This window comes from Pteronotus mesoamericanus, unplaced genomic scaffold (genome assembly GCF_021234165.1).
Source record: "Pteronotus mesoamericanus isolate MK-2021 breed Mesoamerican mustached bat unplaced genomic scaffold, CSHL_Meso_final contig_246, whole genome shotgun sequence".
Classification (NCBI taxonomy): domain Eukaryota; kingdom Metazoa; phylum Chordata; class Mammalia; order Chiroptera; family Mormoopidae; genus Pteronotus; species Pteronotus mesoamericanus.
The window spans coordinates 13,465,308-13,489,718 of NW_026555104.1; the positions used below are offsets into that span (position 1 = coordinate 13,465,308).

The 24,411-nt window shown below is 42.2% G+C and overlaps 1 protein-coding gene across 1 annotated transcript in view; it reads right to left on the reverse strand.

The window, feature by feature from the left end:
• SMG6 (SMG6 nonsense mediated mRNA decay factor) overlaps positions 1–24,411 on the reverse strand; it is a 207,411-nt gene that overhangs the window by 110,921 nt on the left and 72,079 nt on the right. The window contains exons 11-12 of the mRNA XM_054573325.1: positions 2,135–2,251; positions 387–555 (exon numbers count right to left, since the gene is read on the reverse strand). Of these exons, the coding sequence (XP_054429300.1) occupies positions 387–555; positions 2,135–2,251 (286 nt within the window). The remainder of the gene's footprint in view (positions 1–386; positions 556–2,134; positions 2,252–24,411) is intronic.

Below are 24,411 nucleotides of genomic sequence, written 5' to 3' on the forward strand. Positions count from 1 at the left end.
AGACGCACAGAGATAAACTAAAAAGGAAAGAAAGAGACAAAGTGTCTCACATGCACACTGACACTCAAGAGGTAGCTGCAGAAACAGTGAGCATGAACAATATGAAGTGAATGAGAGAGTAAAAGCAAGGAAAAGGAACAAAACAGGACAAGCTATGGAGTCAGAGAAAAAGAGACAGGGAGGAGGAGGAAAAGCCGGCAGTATAGGCAAAAATAACCTAAAACATCAGGAGATGAGGATGGCGTTTAAGGAAGAGTAAAACCAAAGTTAAATGAGGGAGGGAAAAGAGAAACAAGAGGCTGCGGGATGAAGGAGACAGAGAAGAGAACTGGGAACACAGGAGGGCCAAGGCCAACAGTGCTGAAGGAATGAACAGGCTGACTCACTGTGAGGGCAGATCCAGGGATGTGGGCGGAGGATTCCAGGTGTCTGGGTAGCCGAGCATCCAGTCTGACCAGACCTTCACACTGGGGAGCAGTTCCTTCAGGTCCGGGACGAAGGAAGACACCTTGATGTCATCTTGGTCATCCTCATCCTCAGGAGAGGACGGCTGAGCTGCAGAGGCAAAGGGTGAGAACTAGGCCTATGTCTGCTGAGGCCCCCAAGTGAGGCCTGGGGCACTGGGACGGCAGCAAGCTCTTAGGTAAGGGAGACCAAGTCCACAGGAAAGCTGGGCCCAGAAGTGAAGAACAAGTGCCAGCACCTAAAAGGATTCTGAAAGGCAGGACAAAGAGAGAGCCAGTGCACTGGGTCTGCCCCTGCAGAGAGCTGTTTCTGTTCCACCTGTGGCCCGGCTGAAGTTGCTATTCCAGTCTCTGGTCCCCCGTTTTAGGTTTCCTTCAGCACAGTCCTGAGATGGCATCAGAGTTCCTGCCAAAAATGTGTAACCTGAATTTGATCATGAGGAAATATCAGAGAAACTCAAATTGTGGGACATTCTACAAAATGGCCTGTACACTTAAAAATGTCAACGTCATAAAGCACAAAGAAAGATCGAGAAACCATTCCAGCTTGAAGGAGACTAAAGAGACATGACATCTAAATGCAAACTGTGATGCTGGAGTGGATCCTGGACCAGAAAAAAACATATTTTTAGAACAATTGGTACAAACTGAATAAGGTCTGTAGATTCAATAATAGTACTGTATCAGTGTTGGTTTCCTGATTTTGATAATGGTACTGTCATGTAAGAGAATGTTCTTGTTATTAGGAAGTACACAATCAAGTATTTGGGGGTAAAGGGCTACCATGTCTGCAACTTATAATCAAATGGTTCAGAAGAAAAATAATAAGCATAAGTAGATATATGTCTATGGAAAGAGAGAGAATTTACAGCAAATAGGGTCAAATGTTAGCAACTGAAGAATCTGGGTGACGTGTATATAAGAGTTCTTTGCATGATTCTTGCAACTTTTCTATAACTTTTAAATTACTTCTAGATTAAGAGTTACCCTGATCCTCCCTTCAAAATAAAAAGCAGCCCCAGAGGCTGGAGGCCTTCACAAAGGTGATGACCGCAGGAGGATGACAGAGGGGCCCACCTGTTCACAAATACTGACCCAGGAGCTGAAAGAAAGGTACAACCTTCGGCCCTGCCTTACATGGCTCAGTAATCAGGACTGGAATTCTCAGGGCAGCCTTCAAGGATACAGGACACTGCTCAACCCAAGGGCTAAAAATAGTCCCTGCTCTAGTCCAGTGAGCCTCCCAAGATGGCTGGTTCACAGGTACTATAACACCCACCAGGCACCAGACAAAGAAAAACCTATAGACAAAGGGGGAAAACCAAAACATAATTATGAACAAAAAGGGAAATTCACTTTTCTGTTTGTTTGTTTTTTTCAAGTGGCAGGAATTCACAGCAGCTCATAGGTACAGTGAAAAATCCTAACTACTAGAGGAGAAAAGGGGGAGGGAATAGTTTCACAAGGAAGAAAGAGGGCCACAAAGGTAAACAGGCTAGAAAAGGAAGTAAGACTAGTTAGGTGGGCAAAAGGAAGAGGAGGTGTTGGGAAGTAAAAGGATACAGTAGAGGACGAGGACACTGAGAAAGCAGTGTGATATTCTGAGTTTATTGTGACAGGGCCCAAGCAGCTGGAAAGCCAACCAGTCAGGGGGTCCCTCATCTGCTTACCTTTGGCAGACTCCTTAAGTAAGTGGGTGCAGCGTCTCACCAAGAGAGAAAACATAGCCAAGCCCAGGGCTGCAGCTTGCTCCTGGATCACAGAGCGACATTCCTCCGAGAAGCAGTCTGAGGAGAGGTAAATGAAACTCCATCAGTACATGGAGGACCAAGGGCTCCTCTTCCTTACCTCACTAGGTGCACAATCCCTGGTCACATCACCAAGCTCTTTTTCCTCACCTAAGACTGGGGGTAGTAATATTCCCTCTGTCAAAGGGGAGTTGGAAGACTAAATAAAATAATGCACATGGAGCACCTACCACGATGCCTAGTGAATGGGTAAGCACGTGAAAGGTTATTATAGGGATCAAAACTGTATAAATTCTGTATCACATCACTTCCCCAGCACCAGTTACCCCAGGGTGGGCAGTCTGAGTTGGAGCTGAAGGCTCTCTGCCTTTAATTAGTTGGCTACTGGTGTGAGGCCAGAGTTACAAAAACTCATATTTAATTAATTAACGCAGTCTCTCTAATGTGTGCGTAGCAGGAGTAAAATCAGCAATTAAAATCATAAAAATACAAATTTAAAAGTTATCTTCCTGAATCACCACCTTTGGTCCCATCCTTACCTCCTCTATGTTCTTCCTCTTAAGAGAATACATGACTCTTACAAATAACCTAGTTTCAATGAATGAGTTGCTTTTATATAGGACAGTGCATGGCACACAATAAGCACTTAATCTGTATTAGTGTTTATTTCCACAAGTCCTTTCCCCTAGGGCTAAAAAGTCAATCTGGCTCCCAAGACTAGCACCCTTTCCCCCTTCACCTCCTTCTGGCTACAGCTCAGTGAAAGAAGCCACCTTGGTGGTGGCCAGAGCTATTATTTGGCGTAAGCCACACTTAAACCCCAAACTGCTGCCTGCACATACTCCTTGTGAGTGGCCCTCCCTGATAGCCACTTTATCCAGACTTGAGAGGAATCGGTGACAAACAGAAGGCAGCAATCCAATCTGCAGCCTCAGAGGAAGAGACACCCAATACACACAGGAGATGAAATCAGGGGCCAGGCTAACTCCCTCTGGCAGCAGTTAATCTGTTAATTCCCTCTGTAATGCAGGAGAACTGCTCAGAGTCTCCAAGTGTTAAAAGGATAATTAGCCACATGTTTGATCTCAGTCCCTGCCTGCATTTTAACCTCTATAACCAAGTGGGAGCCCCCTCCCCACTCTCCTAATTGACACTAGTCTTGTCAAATGAGGCCTAAATGAAGTCTTTACTCCAGTTATCCTGTTTTTGCCACAGGAGCAAACATGACTGGAGTGTACAAAGCCAGCTCCAAACCACTTTCAGAAACCATGAGAGTGAGGACAGACTGCTGCTCAGAAGGTCCCACCATATGAATAGCATCAGTGTAGCAATTCTTCTATTGTGGCTTTCCCACCATCCTACCATATGCCCACTGGTTCCAAATATCACCCTCTAACTTTCCAACTCTACTGTAGCAGGCAGTAAGGAAGTGGTAACAATCCATGTGATTAGAATAGATCATCACTGGTAAGGTCCTAAACCTGTTAAGAGACAGAAAACAAGTATCTAAGAACCAAGAGGAAAGGGCATGGAAAGTAGGGAAGGAGAAGATGTAGAAACCTCTCAAGAAAAGCTGCCAGCATTTCCCCTCCACCCCTTTGGTAAGGAGGCAGCACTGTCTAGACATACCATCCCCACTCGGCTCAGGCTCCTGCCAAGCACTGCCAGCAGCCTGCCTCTAATTAGCAACGAAACCTGGAATAGAGGAGTAAGGCCAGAGGAAACTAGGACAGGGCAAGTGAAGACCATATCATGGTGGGTGACACACAGAGTACACATTAGTGCCCCCTCCTCAGATGGGCATTTAGGAAGAAGTTACCTGCACGCAGATGGCCCTTAGAAGGGATGGGGTGGAGGGGTCTTGGCTCCAAGAAACTAGTATTTTGAGAAGCCCAAGGCTACAATAAGACACTCTCATGAGCCTAGATGAGTAAGATGGGACAGGGAAATGACTTTCACCAAGCCCATTCCACCTCTATAACAATGGCAAGCTCAAGCTAGTCTATTTCTCAGAATTCAAAGTGGGGGGTAGGGCTCAAGGGAGAGACTGAACTGCTTAAGAGCAATGATACCTGCATCCTCTGGAGAGCCCAGGATGGCTCATTCTTAAGCCTCCCGTAACAAGGTCTGGGTACCAGGTCGGGGAGCAACAAGGGGAGCCTCTCTGCTGTAGAGGTCTGGAAGGGCTCAGCTACCTCTCAGAGCAGCTGCTGAAAGGCAGCTTCATGACCATGGATGTATCATCTCAAACCTTTCCCCGCCTCCCACCTTCCCAGGACAGGGCCTGACAGCACCCCTGCTGGGTGTCTGCTCTGAGGGATGTGGAGGTAAAAACCACTAAGCTTTTCTGCTCTGATCAAGCAAGTGTTAATAACACAGCTATCTGGGGGTCAGAATGCCTGGGTTTCAGTCAGTCTTCTGACAGACCGCCTCATACAGAGTCCTCTCTGTAGGGCCTGACCATCTCCATAATCCAATGGTACCACAAGCACATACTGCGCAACCAGAATGTGCTCGACTCTGTGCTGAGTATTGTGGAGAGCGTGGCTACAAACGAAACAGGGTCCCTACAACCACGGGATACTTCAGTCAGGTGGTGGAATAAAAATTATTTACCCAAGGAACCAAGGCAACTTGAACCCTGCACCTCCAGTGAGAAATACAGCAAGTGCTATGGTATCTTCAAGAGGTGCTCTTCACCTCACCGGGGCCTCTGTGGCCTAGAAGCCATGTGATGCTGCTCCTTGAAAAGTACTCACTCACACAAATGGGTAGGAAAACAGCATCTAGATTCCCAGAGTCCACCCACTTTGGGGGCAGACCTGGGAAACTGGCCCCAGTCTAACAAATGCCCAATATATCTCTACAGTTGGGCTGGGCTAGGCCAACAAATGATGTGGGGCGGGGAAGGAAAAAGCATTGTTTGCCTTGGTATTTGCTTGGGTTCCTCTGGCTTTGTGTCAGGTAGCAAGAGCATGACATGAGCTGAAGAACTCATTAACATTGTGAAACAGCCTTTCCCCTTCTTTCCAAAAGTAGGCTTGCTCAGGATTTAAGCGAACGGTTTTGGCTAAGGAAGTCAGATGAAAATATTTCTTACCAAGAAAGTCACCTGAGGTCTGAACTTAGTTTTGCCACTTCCCACATGCTCTCAGATGGGCAGGTGACCAGTGCTCCCACTCCTCCTGTGGCCAAATACCTGCTTAGGCAGATTATTCCTCTCGCTCCAATGTGACAGGGAGCCTTTCTCATTTTTCTGAATATTCATGGAAAACATAAACCAACTGTCGTCAAAGTTGTATGAAATCAGGAAATGGAGCGACCGGGAGAAGGCTGCCATGTGGCCGGATGTTATGTATTTCTAATTAGTGCTATACATCTTTCAACAGCAAGTGTCCTTCTGCTGGGAAACACAACACACTGCCCTTGTTATTGTAACTGTCAGAGAAGTGCTTAAACAGATAATCTCCAGGAAAAGTGATAAACACGTCCCCTCTCCAACCAGTGTGTGTGTGACGGTGCTGCCAAAGCAAAGCTGTGCTTGACGGCTCCAGGATGGCAAAGCATCCTCCTGCAGGAAACGGGAGTGAGGCACAAGGGGTGGAGAAGGAAGAGGAGGGGAAGAGAGGCAGGCCCACCTGCTTGGACCCTTTAAGCCCAGCAAAGGGACAGTTGTTTAGAACCATCACTTCTGACCAACTCCTGGGTCAGGGAAAGATTTGGAGGAAGCCAGTATCAGTAGGAATGAGGTCTGGCGGGTCCGGAAAAAAAAAAAAAAAAATCTGGCAGCAACAGAACAAGCCAAGTCCCCCTGGTGCACCCAGCCAGCTTCCTGGCAAGAGGAGAAGAGTAATGAAGAGAAGACACAGGATGGATGACACATAAGTCTGATACCCTGACAGCAGCGGAAGGGATTCAGAGGGCATTGGGTTCCACTAGCCAGTCTGGCAGAGAGAACCAACTATTTACTTGGTTGCTCCACTAACACTTGGAGAAGAATGCAGGCAAGACCAGTTATTCACAGAGCTCCTCCCCACCAGCTCTTCCCAAAGAAAGGAAATGAATGGTCAGTCACCTCCAAACTAATACCACCTGGAGGTGATTTGTTGGCTCTTATCTTTCAGACATAAGGCTGCTTTTCTCATGAGTCAGTCACCAGTCAGACACAGAGCTGGCACAGTTCCTGAGCAGCCCACCGAAACCTCCTTATATACAGGAAGTGGGCAGTGAGAACATCTTTCGACTGCTGCTATCTGAGCCACAGAGTTCTCTGTGGCAGTTGCTGGCTGAAGAGGAGGAGGAGGAGGCAGTCATTGTACGGGAACCAGACAAAATCTCAGAGCAAAAGCAGAGATGTCCATGCCATCGAGGCTTAATTTCATTCCCTGAGGAACAGAATAAGTGAGTCAGAAAAATCAAGCGCCAATACACCTAAGAACATTATTCATGCACAATGGTAGAACACAGTAAGGCTGACTGGGTGGAAGGCAAGCTATGACGTATCCCCAAACAGAGTACAGCTGAGACAAGACAGAAGAATGTGAAAGATATTTCCTCCCTAACAGCCTTACTGTCAGACCTGTTACTCCTTTTGGATTTTCTAGGACTGTAAAATTTTAACTTCTTTTAGTGGTTAGATGTGGGGGCAAAGGAAATGCCAACCTCCTAACAAGGTGACCTCTCCTATTATTTCCAAAACCATTTATTTGGGTGCCCAATCTTGGAGGATACAAAGGAAAACAGGATCCTATCCATGAGAAGATGATAATCTAATGAATAAAACAGAAAGAATACACAGATATCCAAGTAACTATAATTCAAAACAATGTATTACACACCATAAGGAAGATGGAAGCGAGATGTTTTCTGTTACCAGAAGGAAAGGAAATCATTTCCAGCTAGTGTATATCAGAGGGTTCATGGAAGAGAGCGCTTCTGAGCAGGGCTGCAAAAGATAAACAAAGATGGGACTGGCAGGATGAAGGAGGGACTGCATGTACTAAGGAGGCATGTAGGCAGGGACACACCAGGCATGTTCCCAGACAGCAAGCACTGTACTCAGCCTGCTGTGTAACGGGACCACAAAGCACAGGACCTGCAGCACGATGGCTTGACTCAACAGACAGTGAAGAAGGTACTTTAACTCAAGGTTTCTGAACGAAGCAGAGATGAGTATTTCATGAAGAGTGATCTAGTTAAAGCATTTAGGACAGATCAGGGTAGCTAGAAAAAGGTAACAGGGAGGGAGACCAGTTAAGAAACTAACGGGGCATGGATTTGTTTGAATTTAGAGAAAATATGTACAGTACTTCATAAACTTTATACATAAACTTTATAATGCCAAATAAATGTAACATCTTTCTTATAAGAAAGGCGGAAGATGGAGTGTGAAGGAGTGCACAGATGTCAGAAATGCTGCAGAAAGGAAATCAAGAGAAGATGGAGATGACGTAGGGGAGGGGAGGGATGAACTGGAACAGGTCAAAAACTCTCCCGCTGATCATCTCTCCGCAGGTTGCAGAGGATCCTGAGACCTCAATGAAGGGTAACACCCACCAACAAGGTCCAGGAAAGAGGAAGAAATTTGGGATTGCAGAACACCTGGAGGGAGGGAGGTATGCATCAAGGAGTCCCAGGGCTCCTGCCCACTTGGCTCAGGGCCAGTCCTGTCCTTCCAGAACAAAGACACTTCAGGGGGTCAGAAATACTTGAGGAAGACCTTGCATAAGGAGGCCTGGGAAGTCTGAACTGGCTCTCCCTGTGGAAGCCATTAGATATTCAGCACTTCATTTGTTTCCAATTCTTGTATGAGTGCAGCTCCAGGCTGTGGGGTGAGAGGCTCCTCTCTGACGTAATCAGGAAGCAGCTGCAAAATTAAGGAATCCCTCATGACATCATAAAAAGGGTCGATGGTTTACTGGGGAAAGTATAAAAATTAATTACATATTCCCACATGACTCCCTTCCCCTAAATCTGTACACACCCCCTCCTACCCCCACACATTCTCTCATCAACAACATCCAGAAGCCACCTCACTGCACAAGGTCCAAAAGGCCAAACAAAACCCAGGAAGAGAAAGTTCTTTGATGTACCCACTGTCTGCCCCATGCATTTGGAACTTAACAAGTGATACCTTGTCCTGGAATTTTTATACATGTAACATGTTTCCCAACAAAATTATAAGCCCCTTGAGGAAAATAGCTATGTCAAGATTTCACGTCCTTGAAAATTAGCACGAGGAAGGGGTTCAAGAAACGTCTATTGTTCATAACAGGAGGTATTCTTGCCTCTCTCATTTGTGAATCCTAACCATAAACGACACGATTCCACTGTGGCCAGAAATAATAACTTAAGGTATATTGAGATCTGTGTTAGGTGCAAAGCCATTCATTCATTCATTCATTCATTCACTTACTTATTTACTTATTATCTCAAAGCTTTGCAAAAGATTTGCAAAGGGGTATTACTCTCCCTTTCTGACAGTTGAGAACAGGCTGAAAGAAGTTAAATGACTTGCCCAAGGTCATAGAGCCAGGAAGTATCAGAGCTGGGATTTGAATTCAAGCCTGTCTGCTTCTATACCCAATTTCCATACCTGGTTTTCAAATGCCTGCAATTCAAGCTTCAAATTCCAACTGCTCCATCCTTCTTTGCTATGAACATGAAAACCTTAGACTACTCCAATCATAATTCTGCACAAAAAGCTCTAATACCAACTAAGTGGAAAGCAAAATTTAAAACACATACCATTTACAATAATGCTAATGAAATGAAATACTTTGGTATAAACCTAACAAAGTATGTATAAGATCTCTATGCTGAAAATCACAAAATGCTGATAAAGGAAATCAAAGAAGACCTAAATAACTGAAGAGACTTACCATGTTCATGAACTGGAAGACTCAACACTGTAGAGATGTCAGTTTTCCCAACAAAGATTTAGAGGTCTAATGCAATTACTACCAAAATCTCAGCAAAGTTTTTTTAGACAAAGATAAGCTTATCTTAAAGTTTATATGAAAAGGCTAAGGACCTAGAATCACTAAAACAATTTTGAAAAGAAGAATACAGTAAGAGGAATCATTCTTCCCAATTAGGTCAAAGAAAGAAAGACAGCCTTGTCAACAAATGGTGCTGGAGCAATAAGATATCTACAGGCAAAAAAAAAAAAAAAAAAGAAAAGAAAAGAAAAAAAACAAGCTTTGACTTACATCTCACACCTTATATAAAACTTAACTGAAAATGAATTACAGACTGGGAAAATATATTTGCAAACTATACATCTTACAAAGGACTACTATCTAGACTATATAAAAAAAACTTTCATCCCTAGCTGGTGTGGCTCAGTGGATTGAGCATCAGCCTGCGAACCAAAGGGTCACTGGTTTGATTTTTAGTGTAGGGCACATGACCTGGGTTGCAGGGCCATGTCCCCTGCAGGGGACGCATGAGATGCAACCACATGTTGATGTTTCTCTCCCTCTCTCTCTCCCTCCTTTCCCCTCTCTAAAAATAAGTAAATAAAATCTTTAAATAAATAAAAACTTTCAAAACAAAACATTAAGAAAACAAACAATCCAATTAGAAAATTGGCAAAAGATATGAACAATCATTTCACCAAAAAGGATATACAGATGAAATATAAGCACATGAAAAAAGTGTTTACTATTGCCCTGGCCAGGGGGCTCAATTGGTGGAGCATCATCCTGCACACCAAAAGGTTGCAGGTTCATTCCTAGTCAGGGCACATACCTACGTTACTGGTTCCATCCCCAGTCGGGGTATGGATGGTGGGCAACTGATCAATGTTTCTCTCTCATGTTGATGTTTCTCTTTTCCTTCCTCCTCCCCTCTCTCCCTCTCCCTTTCTCCTTCTCCAAATCAATAAAAACATATTCTCAAGTGAGGATTAAAAAAACTCACTATCATTAGCCATGAGGAAAATGAAAATTTTAACTACAATGAAATAACACTAAACATTTACGAGAATGGCTAAAATAAAAATAATAACACCATCAAAAAGCTGGTGAGGATGCAGAGAAACTGCATCACATATACACTGATGATGAAAATGTAAATGGTATAGCCAGCCACTCTGGAAAACAGCTTGGCAGGTTTTCCTAAAACTAAAACTGCACTTATGGTATGACCCAGCAATTATACTCCTGGGCATTTATCCCAGAAAAATGAAAACTTATTTTTTGCACAAAAAAACCTGTACACAAATGTTCATAGCAGCTTTATTCATAATAGTCTAGAACTGGAAACAATCCAAATGTCCTTCAGTGGGTGAATGGTTAAACAAACTGTGGAACATCTGTTAACATGGAATACTACTCAGCCACTAAAAGGAAAGAAGTAATGACACGTGGAGGGTCAGGGAATTGTACTGAGTGAAAAAGGCCAATTTCAAAAGATTACATCCTATATGATCCTATTATATATTGTTTATAAAACTATTTATTTATTTATTTTAATCCTTACCCAAGGACACACACACCAATTTTAGAGAGAGGGGAAGGAAGGGAAAGAAACAGGAAGAGAAACATTGATCAGCTGCCTTTTGCATGTGTCCCGACCGGGAACCGAACCGACAACCTTTTGGTTTACTGGACGATGCTCCAACCAAACCATACTGGCCAGGGCAATAGATAATATTCTTGAAATAATGTAATTATAGCGGTGGAAAACAGGGGTTAGGATTTGGTTCTAAAAAGTGGCAGGGATGGATGGTTCTAAAGGGACAGCACAAGGAAGCTTTGTAGTGATTCAACAGTTACACATCTTGGTTGTGGCAGCAGCTATATGAAGCTAACTGTGTGATAAAGTTGCATAGAAACACATACACAAACAAGTGCATATGAGACTGGTGGAATCTAAACAAGGTCTATGTATTGTACCAATGTCAATTTCATGGTGCTGATGTTGCACTAAAGTTATGCAAGATGCTAATGTTATGAAAGGAAGGATGAAGGTATTCAGGACTTACCTGTACATTTTTTTTTCAACTTCTTAAATCTATAATTATTTCAAAATAAAAAAATTAAAATAAGTAAACAAAACCCAAAAAGATCTGGCATAGGATTCCAGACACTTCTCTTTAACAAAGAAAAAGCTACTTAAACATTTTTGGGGACATTTTCTCAATTAGCTGATTACTGTATGCAGAAGCTGCAAGCCCCTTTTTCTCATCTTGTGTTGCTTGAACTGCTGTAGATGCCCAGCCATGTGGCTCCTTATCTGGACTGAGCAAGAAACTGCCAGGGGCAACCAAAAGGGGAAAAAAAAGGGAAAGTTCACTGAAGACAGAACTTCTGTCCAAAGAACAAGGAGTAAAGCAAGGGAACTTCATCATCAAGGCTATGACTCATCGGATCAGTAAAATCCATGTCAAGCAGCACAAAGTGAAGGTGATGAGAAAGTGAAGAAAGATGACAAGAAGAATGAATTGCAGAAGCTAAGTGAGCTGTTTAAACATGTTCTTGCTGCTCAAAAAATAAGTAAAGGTATAAATCTCAAACTAATGGTATGTACATTCTTTAACAAGGGCAGACGGGGGGGAAAAAGTTGCTTAAAGCATGAGCCTTAGCACTGTTTTCTTCATAAATGAAACTGCGTATGCATTTTCAGTGCTGCATTACTTTGGACCATTAATCAGATGGATATTAAGAAATTTTTAAAAATTGGCAGCACCAGCTACAATACCATGTTAAATTGTCCCTTTGCCAATAAATCTGTAAAGATCAAACTTTTTAAAAAAAATTAACTTCATTAAAATAAAAAACACTTGCTCTTGTTCTTTAAGACAGACAAAAATAAAAAGAAAACCCAGAGAAAATTTTCTAACTGAGAAAATAGTTGTACAACATACATTTGACAAGGGACTCATACCTAGAATATGTAAAGAACTCTTTCAGCCTAATAAGATTTTTTTTAAATGAGCAAAGATATATGGATGGCAAATAAGTAAATACTCAACATGCACTTAGATAAGAAGCTCAACATTATTAATCATTAGGGAAATCAAAGTCACAAATATAACTCCATACCCACTAGGATGGCCATAATCAAAAAGACAGAATAACGTGTTGGTGAGGATGTGAAGTAATGGGAACTCTCATATACAGATGACATGAACACTGTGGAAAACAGTTGGGAAGTTTCTTAAACAGTTGAAACACATATTTACCAAATGACTCAGCTATACCACTCCTATGTATTTACCCAAGAGAAATGAAAGCATATATCCACACAAAGACTTACACTTGAATGTTCACAGAAGTTTTATTCATAACAGCCAAAAACTGGAAAAAACCCAAATGTCCATGAACAGGAGAATGAATAAACCAATAGTGGTATATCCATACAATGGAAGACTACTCAGCAACAAAAAGAAACCACCTGTTGAATCAATCAACAACATGAATGAATGTTAAAATTGTTATGCAGAGTACAGAAGATAGGTAGTGGGTGAGAACACAAATATACTATCAAATTCTAGAAAATTCAAACCAATTTACAGAGCTAGAAAGCAGATCAGCGGTTGCCTGGAGATTGGGAGGGTTAAGGCAGAGTGGATTACAAAGGGGAACAAGGAAACTTTTAGTGATGAAGGACATGTTTACTATCTTGATGGTGATGATGGTTTCACAAATGTATACACATATATGTCAAAATTCACCAAATTGTATGTTTAAACATGTGTAGCCTGAGGAATTGAGGAATGAAAGGCTAGTCTGACTCATTGTTTGAATTTTTTTCCTTTATTTTTTCCATCATCATTTATCCCCTTCACACATTCTTCCACCGCCACCCCCATCCTGCCAGCAGTGCACTGCTGCCCATGCCCGTAAGTTCTTTCTCTCATTTCAGATTTTAAGGGTTCATAACTTAGAGGCTAATCTGATAAAGAAAACTAGATATCTCCTGAGTGCCTAATACATACCAAGGCCCTGAGCAAGGTGTTTTGCATATGTTAACTAATCTGAAACTCAAACTGGCAGAGACGTTCTCCATTTTAGAGATAAGGAAACTAAGCCTCAGAGAGGATAAGTTAACTTTCTTCATCAAGGTCACAGAGATGATAAATGACTGAGTGCGGAATTCAGATTCTTTTTTTAAGAAAGATTTTATTGATTTTTTAGAGCAAGGGGAAGGAAGGGAGAAAAGGAGAGAAATGCTGATCTGAGAAACATCAATCGGTCGCCTGTCACGTGACCCTGACTGGAGACCTGGGCTGCAACCCAGGCACTTGCCCTGATCAGGTATCACACCCGCAACCTTTCAATTCGCAGGCTGGGGCTCCACCCACTGAGCCACACTGGCCAGAGCAGAATTCAGATTCTTGATTTGGTCGATTCCACAGCTCTTTATAGCATTACAACACAACTGCTACCTTCTGAAGGTGAAAAAATAATCTACAGAAGTGTTAAGCCTTCTCTAGATGACAGCTTGGCTTTCCATCCACCTTTATAAGGTGCTCTAAAGTCAAGAAATGTCCTGGGGGCTCTATCAATACATCTTGGCAAGACTGAGAGCAAATCATTTCTACTCTCTACAGAGACAAATGAAAGCACTATTAAATGAGTGCTTAACTTTTTCCATTAAATACCCATGCAATTTAGAGATGGTATTCCTACAGATTTCCTACAGAATCAATTGATCCATTGATCAATCACCAATCAAGATACATTCTGGCCATTTCCACCTTAGCTGTGTCTCTGGGTTGGTATTTTTGTCATTCAGAACTTCCTGCCTCATTCCAGCATTATTGAAAAACATGTTCCTCCTTACCTGGTGTGGCTCAGTTGGTTGAGTGTTGTCTGACAAAGCAAAAGGTCATGGGTTTGACTCCCGGTCAGGGCACATGCCTGGGCTGCAGTTTCAATCCCTAGCTGAGGTGCGTATGAGAGGCAACCAATTGATGCTTCTCTTTCACATTGACGTTTCTCTCCCTCTCTTTCTCCCTCCCTTCCCCTCTTTCTAAAAATAAATAAATAAAATCTTTAAATATTTTTTTAAAAATAAAAATAAAAAACCATGACCCCTCTTGGGCATGCTGAACTGCTGTCAACAAAATGGTATGCTGGCACTAGCAGAGTCCCTCAGGAATGAGCCCTAGCAGAAGAGCGCCTGCCATTCCAGCATCTCATGTGAAAAAGTTACAAGTAGATCTTGTAGGACAGAGTTGCTTCCACATTGCCTGCCAAAAGTTTTGGGAAGCTTGCCTATTTCCCAACATTTGGGAGAAGGGTAAACAAGAATGCCAGCTTCTTAATTACATCAGGCAGGTAAGTCCCTATGAAATTCCATCAGGAGACCTGGGGTGTCTTGTATCAGAAGTTACTTAAGGTTGTGGAGCAGAAGAAAAGGGAAGGAGCTTGCCCATTAGCAAACTCAGAAGGAAGCTTTTGCTGCAACAGCGAGAAAAAATTAATTCAGCTACATGCCTTCTGATAGAGCAGGCAGAGATTTGGCAGCTGATTCAGACAAACAGCTTGAAACCCGCCTTTGCTGGTATGAAGTTTCAGGGGCACTTAGAGCTTAAAGTAAAAGTTAATGAGAGATAATGCCTGCAGACATCCTGATTCAGAGAAATCTCCCTTGATATGGGAAGCAGAGGGGCAAGAGAAGTGCTCAGCTTCCGTATTAACAGATTAAATCAATTTTCCATTTTACGGCTTCCTGAAGAATTTTTTAAATAGTGTGTTAGAATTTGCAAACAATGCCAACACCCCCAAAATTTTGAGATAAATATGGCAGAGAGGTACCCAGGGTAGAAAGGGACTCTTGGACTCCTGAGAAGCTTCCAGAATGTAAAGATTTGAGCCATCAAACAAATCTTGAGGAATCAGCACTGAAAAAGAGGCCAACTGATAAGTCGTAATTCTTGGGTGGACTTTGTGAATACCCATATCTGCACTTTCATCTGGCTCTGCTCTAGCAATTCACCCTAAGAAGTTCTTTAAAGCTTTACAATCCATGATCAATGCCCAAACTAAAGCTAGTAAGTAATGACTCCATCCAACCCCACCCACCATGTAACATGTAGTTTTAAAGTAGAAAAAAGGTCAGCAGAATAGCAGCTAAATAAAGCAATTATGCCAAAGAAGAAAGTGAGAAAGGTAGGATTCGACAAAGGTAAGGAGAAACCCACTGAAGCACAAACTAACCCTGACTCAGAATCTCTAGAAAGAACATTCCCTTTAGTAACAGCCCTTCCAAATTTGTGTTCAGTTTGCTGACTGGTCAGTTGTCAACAATGCTTACTGAAATCTATACACATTGTTTTAAACTAGATTTAATTTTTTTTACTTAACACCAATTCAAAAGAATCTGTGCACTCAAATGTTCATAGCAGCGTTATGATAGCCAGGTGCCCATCAGTAAATGAGTGGATCAAAAAACTGTGGTACATTTATACAATGGGATATTATACAGCAGAAAGAAGGAAGGAACTCCTACTCCTCACGACAGCATGGATGGAAGAAGAGAGTATCATGATAAGTGAAAGACAAATACCATATGATCTCACCTATAAGTGGAACCTAATCAACAAAACAAATAAGCGAGCAAAATAGAACCAGAGACATGGAAATAAAGAACAACCTGGCAGTGACCATACGGGAGGAGGGATAATGGGGGAAAGAAGCGGAAGGGGCAAGTCAAGGACTGTGAATAGAGGACTCATGGGCACAGACAACGGGGGCAGTTAGACTGCGGGAGTCAGGGGGTGATGGGTCAGGGGAGAGCTTACGGGGAAAAAGGCTGGACAACTGTAACTGAACAACAATTAAAAAAATCCTAAAAAAGGGTTTTTTTACTTATATTTATTTATTTTTTAAATTTTATTCATTTGCTTCTAGAGGAAGGGGAAAGGAGGGAGTAAGAGAGGGAGAGAAAATATCAGTGAGTGGTTGCCTCTCGTGCATCCCCAACCAGGGACCCAGCACACAACCCAAGCATGTGCCCTGACTGAGAATCAAACTGGTGACCCTTTGGTTTGCAGGATGGCACTCAATCCACTGAGCCACACCAGCCAGGGCTACTAATATTTATTCTTATACCCCCATTCCACAAAATTTTTTTGACAACTTAAGGCAAAATCACCTACAATGAAATAACATTAAAGTAGATACAGAATGTCAGAACCAAGAAAAACGAAAATACAAATATGTCAATCACATGGATTTAACAGTCTGCCATGAATGAATTTAAAATCTGCCTCTGATTTTCCTGGCAGTCAAAGCAAAAAAGGAAACACCAACAGTTGTATAGTTGTCATTATTGGAAAGGAATAAGTATATCAGTTCCTCAGGAAAAACAAATCTTTTCTCAGCACTGAGTTCTAAAATATTTTTTTTAACATGGACTCTATGCAAGGGATACTGTATGAAAAAAATAAACAATGATTTTGAAAAGGTCTTTATAACACATGGCCTTATACCACATATTGTTAAGAGATACCTAAGAAATATGACCCTGAAGTTATTTGTGTGGTGAGACAAAATACATATGTATCACAATCTAAGAATGTTTTTCCAAAAATATAGATATAGGAATATTTTATATATTAATAAGTATATAGTGCTTTAAGAAAATCTTAAAAACTAAGTTAAAATGCTACTAAATTAGGGGATAATTCTTAGTTCAAAAGGATCCATGAAGGGTTTCTTTAAACAGAGAGATCCCTGATGTGTAATTCATTTGTTTACACAAAATTCAGTATATGACAGAGAGACTAAGAGTCAGAAAAATCCAAGTACAAGTGCTATCTGTAAGCAGTGGATGACTAAAGACTGACGTATTCTAAAATCTTAAAGAAAAATCCTGATAAATGAGAAAGCGATACACACTATAGAAGATTCTTGTTTAAAAAGGCCAAAGGATATCCTAAGATATATATGCTATTAAGAACATACATATATAAACAAAGATGTATGGATATTAAAGGGAAATGGTCTAAACTGTGTAATTTGATTTATGAACATTTGGGGGATATTTCTAAAACAAAAGTACAACAGCCTGCTATTAAGCAAAGAGATTTAAAAGCTAAATTTGTATTTGAACATTGATACAGAGAACAAAGCTCTGTAATTCTGGGATTAGCACCCCTGCCAAGCAGACGGTTTTTAAGCACCAGTTCAAATTCATTTTCTTGGTGAGATTTCCTCCGTTTAAAGGACAGAACTGACCTGCTTCAGGCTGGTTCAAAAGACCTAACAGATTTATTTATAAAGCACTGGCTTGCTTCTTAAAAAGCACCCACACCACAAGATAGTAAATGACAACAGCCAAGAAGTAAAATAACAAACCTGCCTCTGTGGTCCTGGATGGCCATTCTTCCATCCCCACTCTCCCAACGCCTGTCTCTTTTCTCTCCATTATCCAAGTCCTTCCTTCAAGACCCAACCTAATAGTAAGCCTGTACTGCCTGATAGGCCTCCTTCCTCTGGACTCAAAGTATTTCTATACATAATATGCACCAGGCATGTGACTAAAAGCTGCCCTAGCACAGGATTTACAATCCATCAAGCTTCCCCTACTAAGCTAAGAAATCCCACTAGAACAGGGTCTACAGTGCAGAGTCCAGAAATTCCAAGCACTTACCAATGTGCCTGGTCATCAGAGCTGATCTGCTCTGAGTATTCTCTCACTTAGTGCTGGATCAATTCATTTTCTTACTCACACAGTCAGTGTTTATTTACTAAGCAGCTACTACATACCCTGTGCTAGGCATTTAGCTTTCAAAGATGAATCAGATATAAATTGGACCTCAAGGAGTTGGCATTTAATAGGATTTGCACACGTTGTATCAAAGAAGGAAGTGAAAAATATCTTCAGAGGTAAAGATAATGTGTAAAATTACATGCATGAGGAAATGCACTGCAATACAGTTTGGACAGGAAAAAACCTGCAAAAAATCAGAATTACCATGTGTAAAGGACATTAAATAAATTATGGGACATACATATAGTGGAACAGATAGCCATTAAAAAGGGTGAGATAACTTATTCATAAAAATACATGTATACAAAAATAACATAATAATTAAAGCAGCTATTCATTAAACTCTTACTATGTGCCAGAAAGGGGAGTGGGCAGAGGGACAAACAATATGCAGAATGAAGCAGAGGTACAGAAAAAAAGGCTATCTTGGTTCCAAAATAACAGGCCTGGCTATATCCTTGTCTTCAAATTCCATGCCACATACTTCCTCCCTTGTTTAAGCTATTTCAGGATGGTTCTTATTACTTTCAAATGCCCCTTACATACAGGGCACAGAAGAAAAAAGTGCAGTTGGCATTTGTCAAAACTCATCAAACGGAACACTTAAAAATCTGGGCATTATTGTTTTACGTAAATTATACCTCAGCTTAAAAATAAAAACAGCGAGGCCGAGACAGCCAAAGTATATGGAGGACACTGGTACCGATAACACAAATATTGGCGGGACAGCAGGTAACATGGTACACCAGTCAGACCCCCTCCAGGACTAAAGCACTCACTCTCCCAACGGCTGAGAGTGCTGGCAGCAGCAGGTCTCAGCTGACCCCTCTCCTAGCCTTTCTCTCAGCTGAGGAAAACCAATGTCACTGCCCATTCCCGGGAATAACTCACATCCACTCACTGGTCAATGGAGGGCAGGAGGGAGTATAAAGGTTCAGCTCCTTTGACCCAATCTGGGAATATTCTAGAGTTAGTCCAGCTCCATAGCTTCTTGTAGAACTGGCTAAAACCTCTGTTAAGAGCTGCAGTGCTGTTTAACTTCTCCCTCTGCCCCATCCTGCTTCCTTCACACCCTTCAGGTAGTGACCCTGAGAGCATTCCCAACTAATTTTCTGCAGGGTACAAACTCCATCTTAACAATTTGCTTCCCAGGGAACCTGCTTTGCAATGAGTCAATTTTTAGTCATCCTGAATATTCCAGGTAAAATGTACAACAAGAAGCTAGAAATGTGGGCTAAACCTCAGGAAAAAGATTCAAGCAATAAAGAAATTTAGGAGTGAACCACAGAGAGGCAACAACTAAAACCATGAGATTTTACAATACACCAATGGGGAAAACTGAAAAGAAGAAGTCCAAGGTAATATCTTTAGTAAGTACTGATATTCAGGACTCTAGATGAGAAAGAGAAAACCCAAGAAACAGGCAGTGAGGAAGGGGAGAACAGAAAGGACACAGTTATGATCACTGAATGCACTTCTAGAAATTCTGCAGTCAACAAAGGCAAGTTCTACCCAAAAAGCTAAGAAGAATGATACACCCAACGAATGCTTAACAAACCCTTGGTTAACCAAATTGAGTGGGACACATGGCCTACAGGATGCTCAACTTTTGTGGGTTTGTTTCAAAAGCTTCTGTCCTAGACAACGGGCACAGAGTCTCTCTGAATGTCCTGAAGCAGACCCAGTGCTAGGCTGGTCAGCAAAGAAAAGCTGGATTGGCATACTATATAAATCTAAGTGAGCCAAGACAGAGGTCAGCTGCCTGAGCCATTTGGAAGAAACCCCTTCTAAAAGGCTTATTTCAAGAGATTTCCCAAGGACCTTCTGACCAAAGAGCTGGGATCCTTGAGAAGGATCACTGTCCTTTTGAGCAAATTCAAACCTCAGTCAAACCCAACAGACTTTCAAATATAACTGATTCTAACGTTTTGTTTTGTTTTTTGTTTTTGCATCGGACCGTAAGTATAAAAAGGGAGTGAGGTAATCACTTATAGACATTAGCAACATCCATCACTGCTTTGAACACAAACTCTTCTTAGCCATGGCACCCTAAAGGAAATAATATACTACACAGGTGTTATTTGACCTCCAATCCTTGGCTGAAGTAAACAGAAAAGAATTTACCTTCTGTGAATAGAAGGAATTTACCTTCTGCTCTTGTGCCCGACACAGTGATGCAATATTCTTCAATGACTCATTGACTTTCCCTGTTTTTTTTCTGGGTGTGGCTGGGGGATCCCCACATCTACATCTCTTGCCTCAACTCCTCCTGCTCAACCTGCAATCAAAGGCTAAGGCACAAAACATATCGCAGACTCCCTAATGTGGCTATATTTCCTGTAGAGATCTGAAAATGTTAAGAGTTCTAAAAGTCAGCACCAATTTCAAATCTGATCAGCATCTCTGAAAGTCACAGTTACCATACAGCTGAATAAAATATTTTTTCATAAATTTAACGCCAGCATGTCTGTGTTTGGAAACTTTGAAAATACATGTTGTATGGTTTACTGCACTGGAAAAGGTGCCAACAGAGTTTCAAAGGAAGGGAAGTGTATAACTGTTTCCTTTCAAATGCATTTTCCAATGGGATCCATTCAGGGAAAAGGCTGGAACTAACTAAAACATTATTAAAAACTGTTATGGAAAGAGACAGGGAGATGGAAAAAGATAGACCCAAAAAAGTGAAATACATAACCAAGAGTGAGACAGACATACAAGGAAAAAGAAAGGGGATCTGGGCAGAGAGACAGGTTGGACAGGGAAATGGGGTGAGATGGAGTTTTGTCTGGCAGTTGCTGTTCGTGGTCTCATATTGTTGCAGATCAATCGATCAGGGATGCAGTGCTGCTGGCCCAGTGGCACAAGACAAACCACAGAGTTGGCTTTAAGTTCAGCACTTGCGAACTGCTGACCTTCAGTTTTCAAACCAAAAATATTCTTTGGGAAACAGTAATACCAGGTTCAGTCCACCCAGCCAAGCAAAAACAAGGACTACTAACCTGAAGTAACACCCTATTCAGTTACATCAGGCACCAACCCTTCACAGGCATCAACTGGGAAGTCTACAGACCTGAAACCACACCCCACCAAAAACAAACTCCAGGTTCTGACTCAACGAACTAGGCGATGATAACCAGAAATGCTAAAACAAGTGACGGTGTTTCAAAGTTGGCTTTACCAGGACCTAACCAAGCAGGGAGGCCAATCCTCACTCACAGAGCCAGAGATACAGCAATTCTTTCTCAGGTCACATATACACAACTCCAGTGGAATCTGCACGCAACACTCAGGGCAGGGTTTGGCACTGACTTACAAAGCCAATTTCTAAATAAAAAATTAACATGCTGTAATAAATAAGAGTTTGGGGTTTTTTTACTTTTTAAAATTTTTTTGCTAAACTCATCTAACCTAGGATGATGCTAAAATTGATCTCCTAAACTGTTAATACTTGTAACAGTGAAAGCGTACGCTATTAATAACTCATAAACAGTTTATTCCTAGGCAAACCAGGACTTATCTTCACCCTAGCCTAAGCCATGTAGCTTTTCTTCTCCTCAGATCAGTATTATAAAATTTTAACTCAGAAGAATCTTTTTTAAAAGCCATGACTACTCCTAATTACTGCCAAAGCACTTTCTTTTTGAGCTCCTCCGATGGAGAGGTAAACAAATCAATTAAGTTAACTGCAAAACTAACAAGAAAGACTGAGCTGACAATCAGGATTCTGGAGAAGCTAAAAATTCCAGGCAGCAGCTTCAGGGGAAAAGGGAAATGTGCCACAGATGGAGCTATTGAGGCTGATCCACTGGGCCTCTCAGTGCTAGGCCCTGCTGCCGCAGCCAGCTTGATTCAAACAGAGGAGGGCGGGCAGACCTTGGTGCAAGTTTGCTGAGTTCCAGGCCATCATTCTTGAGGGTGTAATAACCATGGGCTGTAGCGCACATGTTGAGGGATGAGGGAAAAAAATAAACAGAGAGACAAAAGAATGAAGATGCACTGCCAATTTCAATTGTGCAGCTTTTATTTTTAAATGCTTATCAAGCTGAGAGAGAGCAGAGTTCTTGGAAAACAAGGTTTCCTTTTTTCCAATGCCAGCGTAAAACACCCTCAAGGACGGGCACTGCACAGACTATAACAACAGGGAACATGGCTCTGCATCCTCCCAGCAGCACAGTCCACCATGGGTCCCACGCTGCTCTGATTTCGACTCAGCTGAGAACTCAAAATAACGGGCCCACTGCCTCTGGTAAAAACTGCTCTTTTTAAATTTTTTATTAATCTCCAAACTGGCTGTGTTAGAATTACAGCCCATTACTTACCAACTCTCTTCACTAATAAAATAAATTTGTAAAAGGCCTAATTACTACTTTTACTGAACTACACTGCCTGGGGATCAAGTACAGGAAGCTGAGGGCTCAAACAGTTGTCAGCTAGGGGATGATGGGGAGGGGAATGGAGGGTGGGGGCAGGCGGGGAGGACCAAGAATTACCAGCGGGAGAGAACATGAGGTCCACAGACCTCAGAGCCCAAGCCCAAAAAGAAACAAAAGGGCATTAACCCTGTTTTTGTTCTAAACAGCACTGTGAGGATCCATGCCATCATGGCATTTTGGGAAGCCTGTCACGAGTTACACAGACCTTTGCTGCCCACGCCCCAGCTCAGCAGAAAAAAGAGAACTGCAGTCCAAGACCGATGGATCCAGGCCATACTCTCAGCAGAGAGCTGAGAGAATCTGACCAGTGAGGAAACAAACAGCCATCCTTCCTACCCATCCTACTCTATCCTTCCACCCAATCCAAGCCCTCAAAGAGAAAAAACAAACAAAACAACAACAACAAATGCAGGCAATTGCACAAGAGATGTATCATGAAGGCGAGGCTGACTGCAACGACTTCTGGGCTGTGCCCTGTACCTCATCCCAGAACACTGATTACAAAGCTGGAAACGTTACTCACATGCTGAGCCAGTCAGCCCCTCATCTAGGACTGGTGCTGAGAAGTCTGACTAGGAACCAGCAGTCAACTCTGACACACTCATTTATAATAAAAGATGTGTATTAAACAAACTAGTCCAACCTTAGACAAAAAGTAAGAAGAAAATGTGACTGTCATTCTTCATTGTCCACGAAGAACCCTCCTAGGCAAATCCCATGCATCTCTTGGACTTTGATAAACGGTATTTCTCCTCCATAGAACACCATTGCCAAAGAATCTCTTTTTTTAAAGAATCCTGATAAGAAACCCTGTTATGGCAGGTGAATTAAACCTGTGGCAGACATCCCTTTTGGGGATGACCGGACTGGAACATGGTATTTCACTGAGGCAGCGAGGTCTGCAGTTACTCTCTGCATGCCACATGTTTAGCCCTAAAGAACTGAGGAATGCTCTCAACGGGAAAAACACAGCAGCAAATGCTGTGATACCAAAGCCACAATTCCATGGGCCCCTGGAGCCTCTAAAACTAAGCTGCCAGCTAGGGAGCTAACACTAGCTTTGGATAAAATGCAGCTCTGGTAGAGTAATTAATTTTTTTCTTAACTGGGATTACATTAATTTTCAAGGACTAATGGAGTCCAGCTGTAATGGGAAGAGCGGCTGCCGATGCACAAAGGCACTTGTGCGTACAACGTTATAAACACACACATACACACACACAGACCTATAAAAAGGATCCACTATAACAGGATATTTTTAGTTTCTACAATGCTGCACTAAAAATACAGCCCTGGCTGATACATCATGGCAGAACTATTCTCTCTCTGTCCCTTCAGGAACAGTTTAAAACATTTATTTTTGTTTCCTTTTGCGATGGTCAGAGTAAAGAGAGAAAATAGCAACTCATTGATAAGAGGAAACGAGAGAGACATGAAAAATTGAAAACTACCTAAAAACTCATGGAGAGGTTTATTTTATTAGTTCTTAATAAATATCTTGCAGATTTCCTCAGGAAATACACCAGATCACATGTAAAATAGTTTGATACTGATGTCAACTGCATCAACATATGAAGTCTATTAGGGTGAAGCCGCAGCAGGGTGATCAGTGTGCTGAAAAACTCCACAGTGCTTGGGGGGGGGGGGGGGGGGGGGATCTCACGGCCTTCCAAATTCTTCGAGAGGTAAAAAAGTCAGCCAAGACGCAGAGAGAGAAGGGAAAAAAAAAAGATCCCACATCCTGCTTTCAGCTGCCAGCAATGTGAAGTGCCCAGAGATTAATTCTACGTCTGGCCTGGAAATGTGACTTTAAAGCATGAGGGAGGGGAATTGTTGAGGAGGGGGGTGAGGAGGAAAGAGGAAAGAGAAGGGCAGGCTAACTGAGGCTGGCAGCAGGCCACCAACCCCCTCCCAAGCCATGTTTCAATGTAGACAGAAGTAAACCCCAATAGACAGCAGCGCCTCAGCCTGCCAGGGCCTTACACCAGCTGCAGCGCATCTCGCTCTCTCCACTCAGCCCTAAGTGCAGATGTTCCC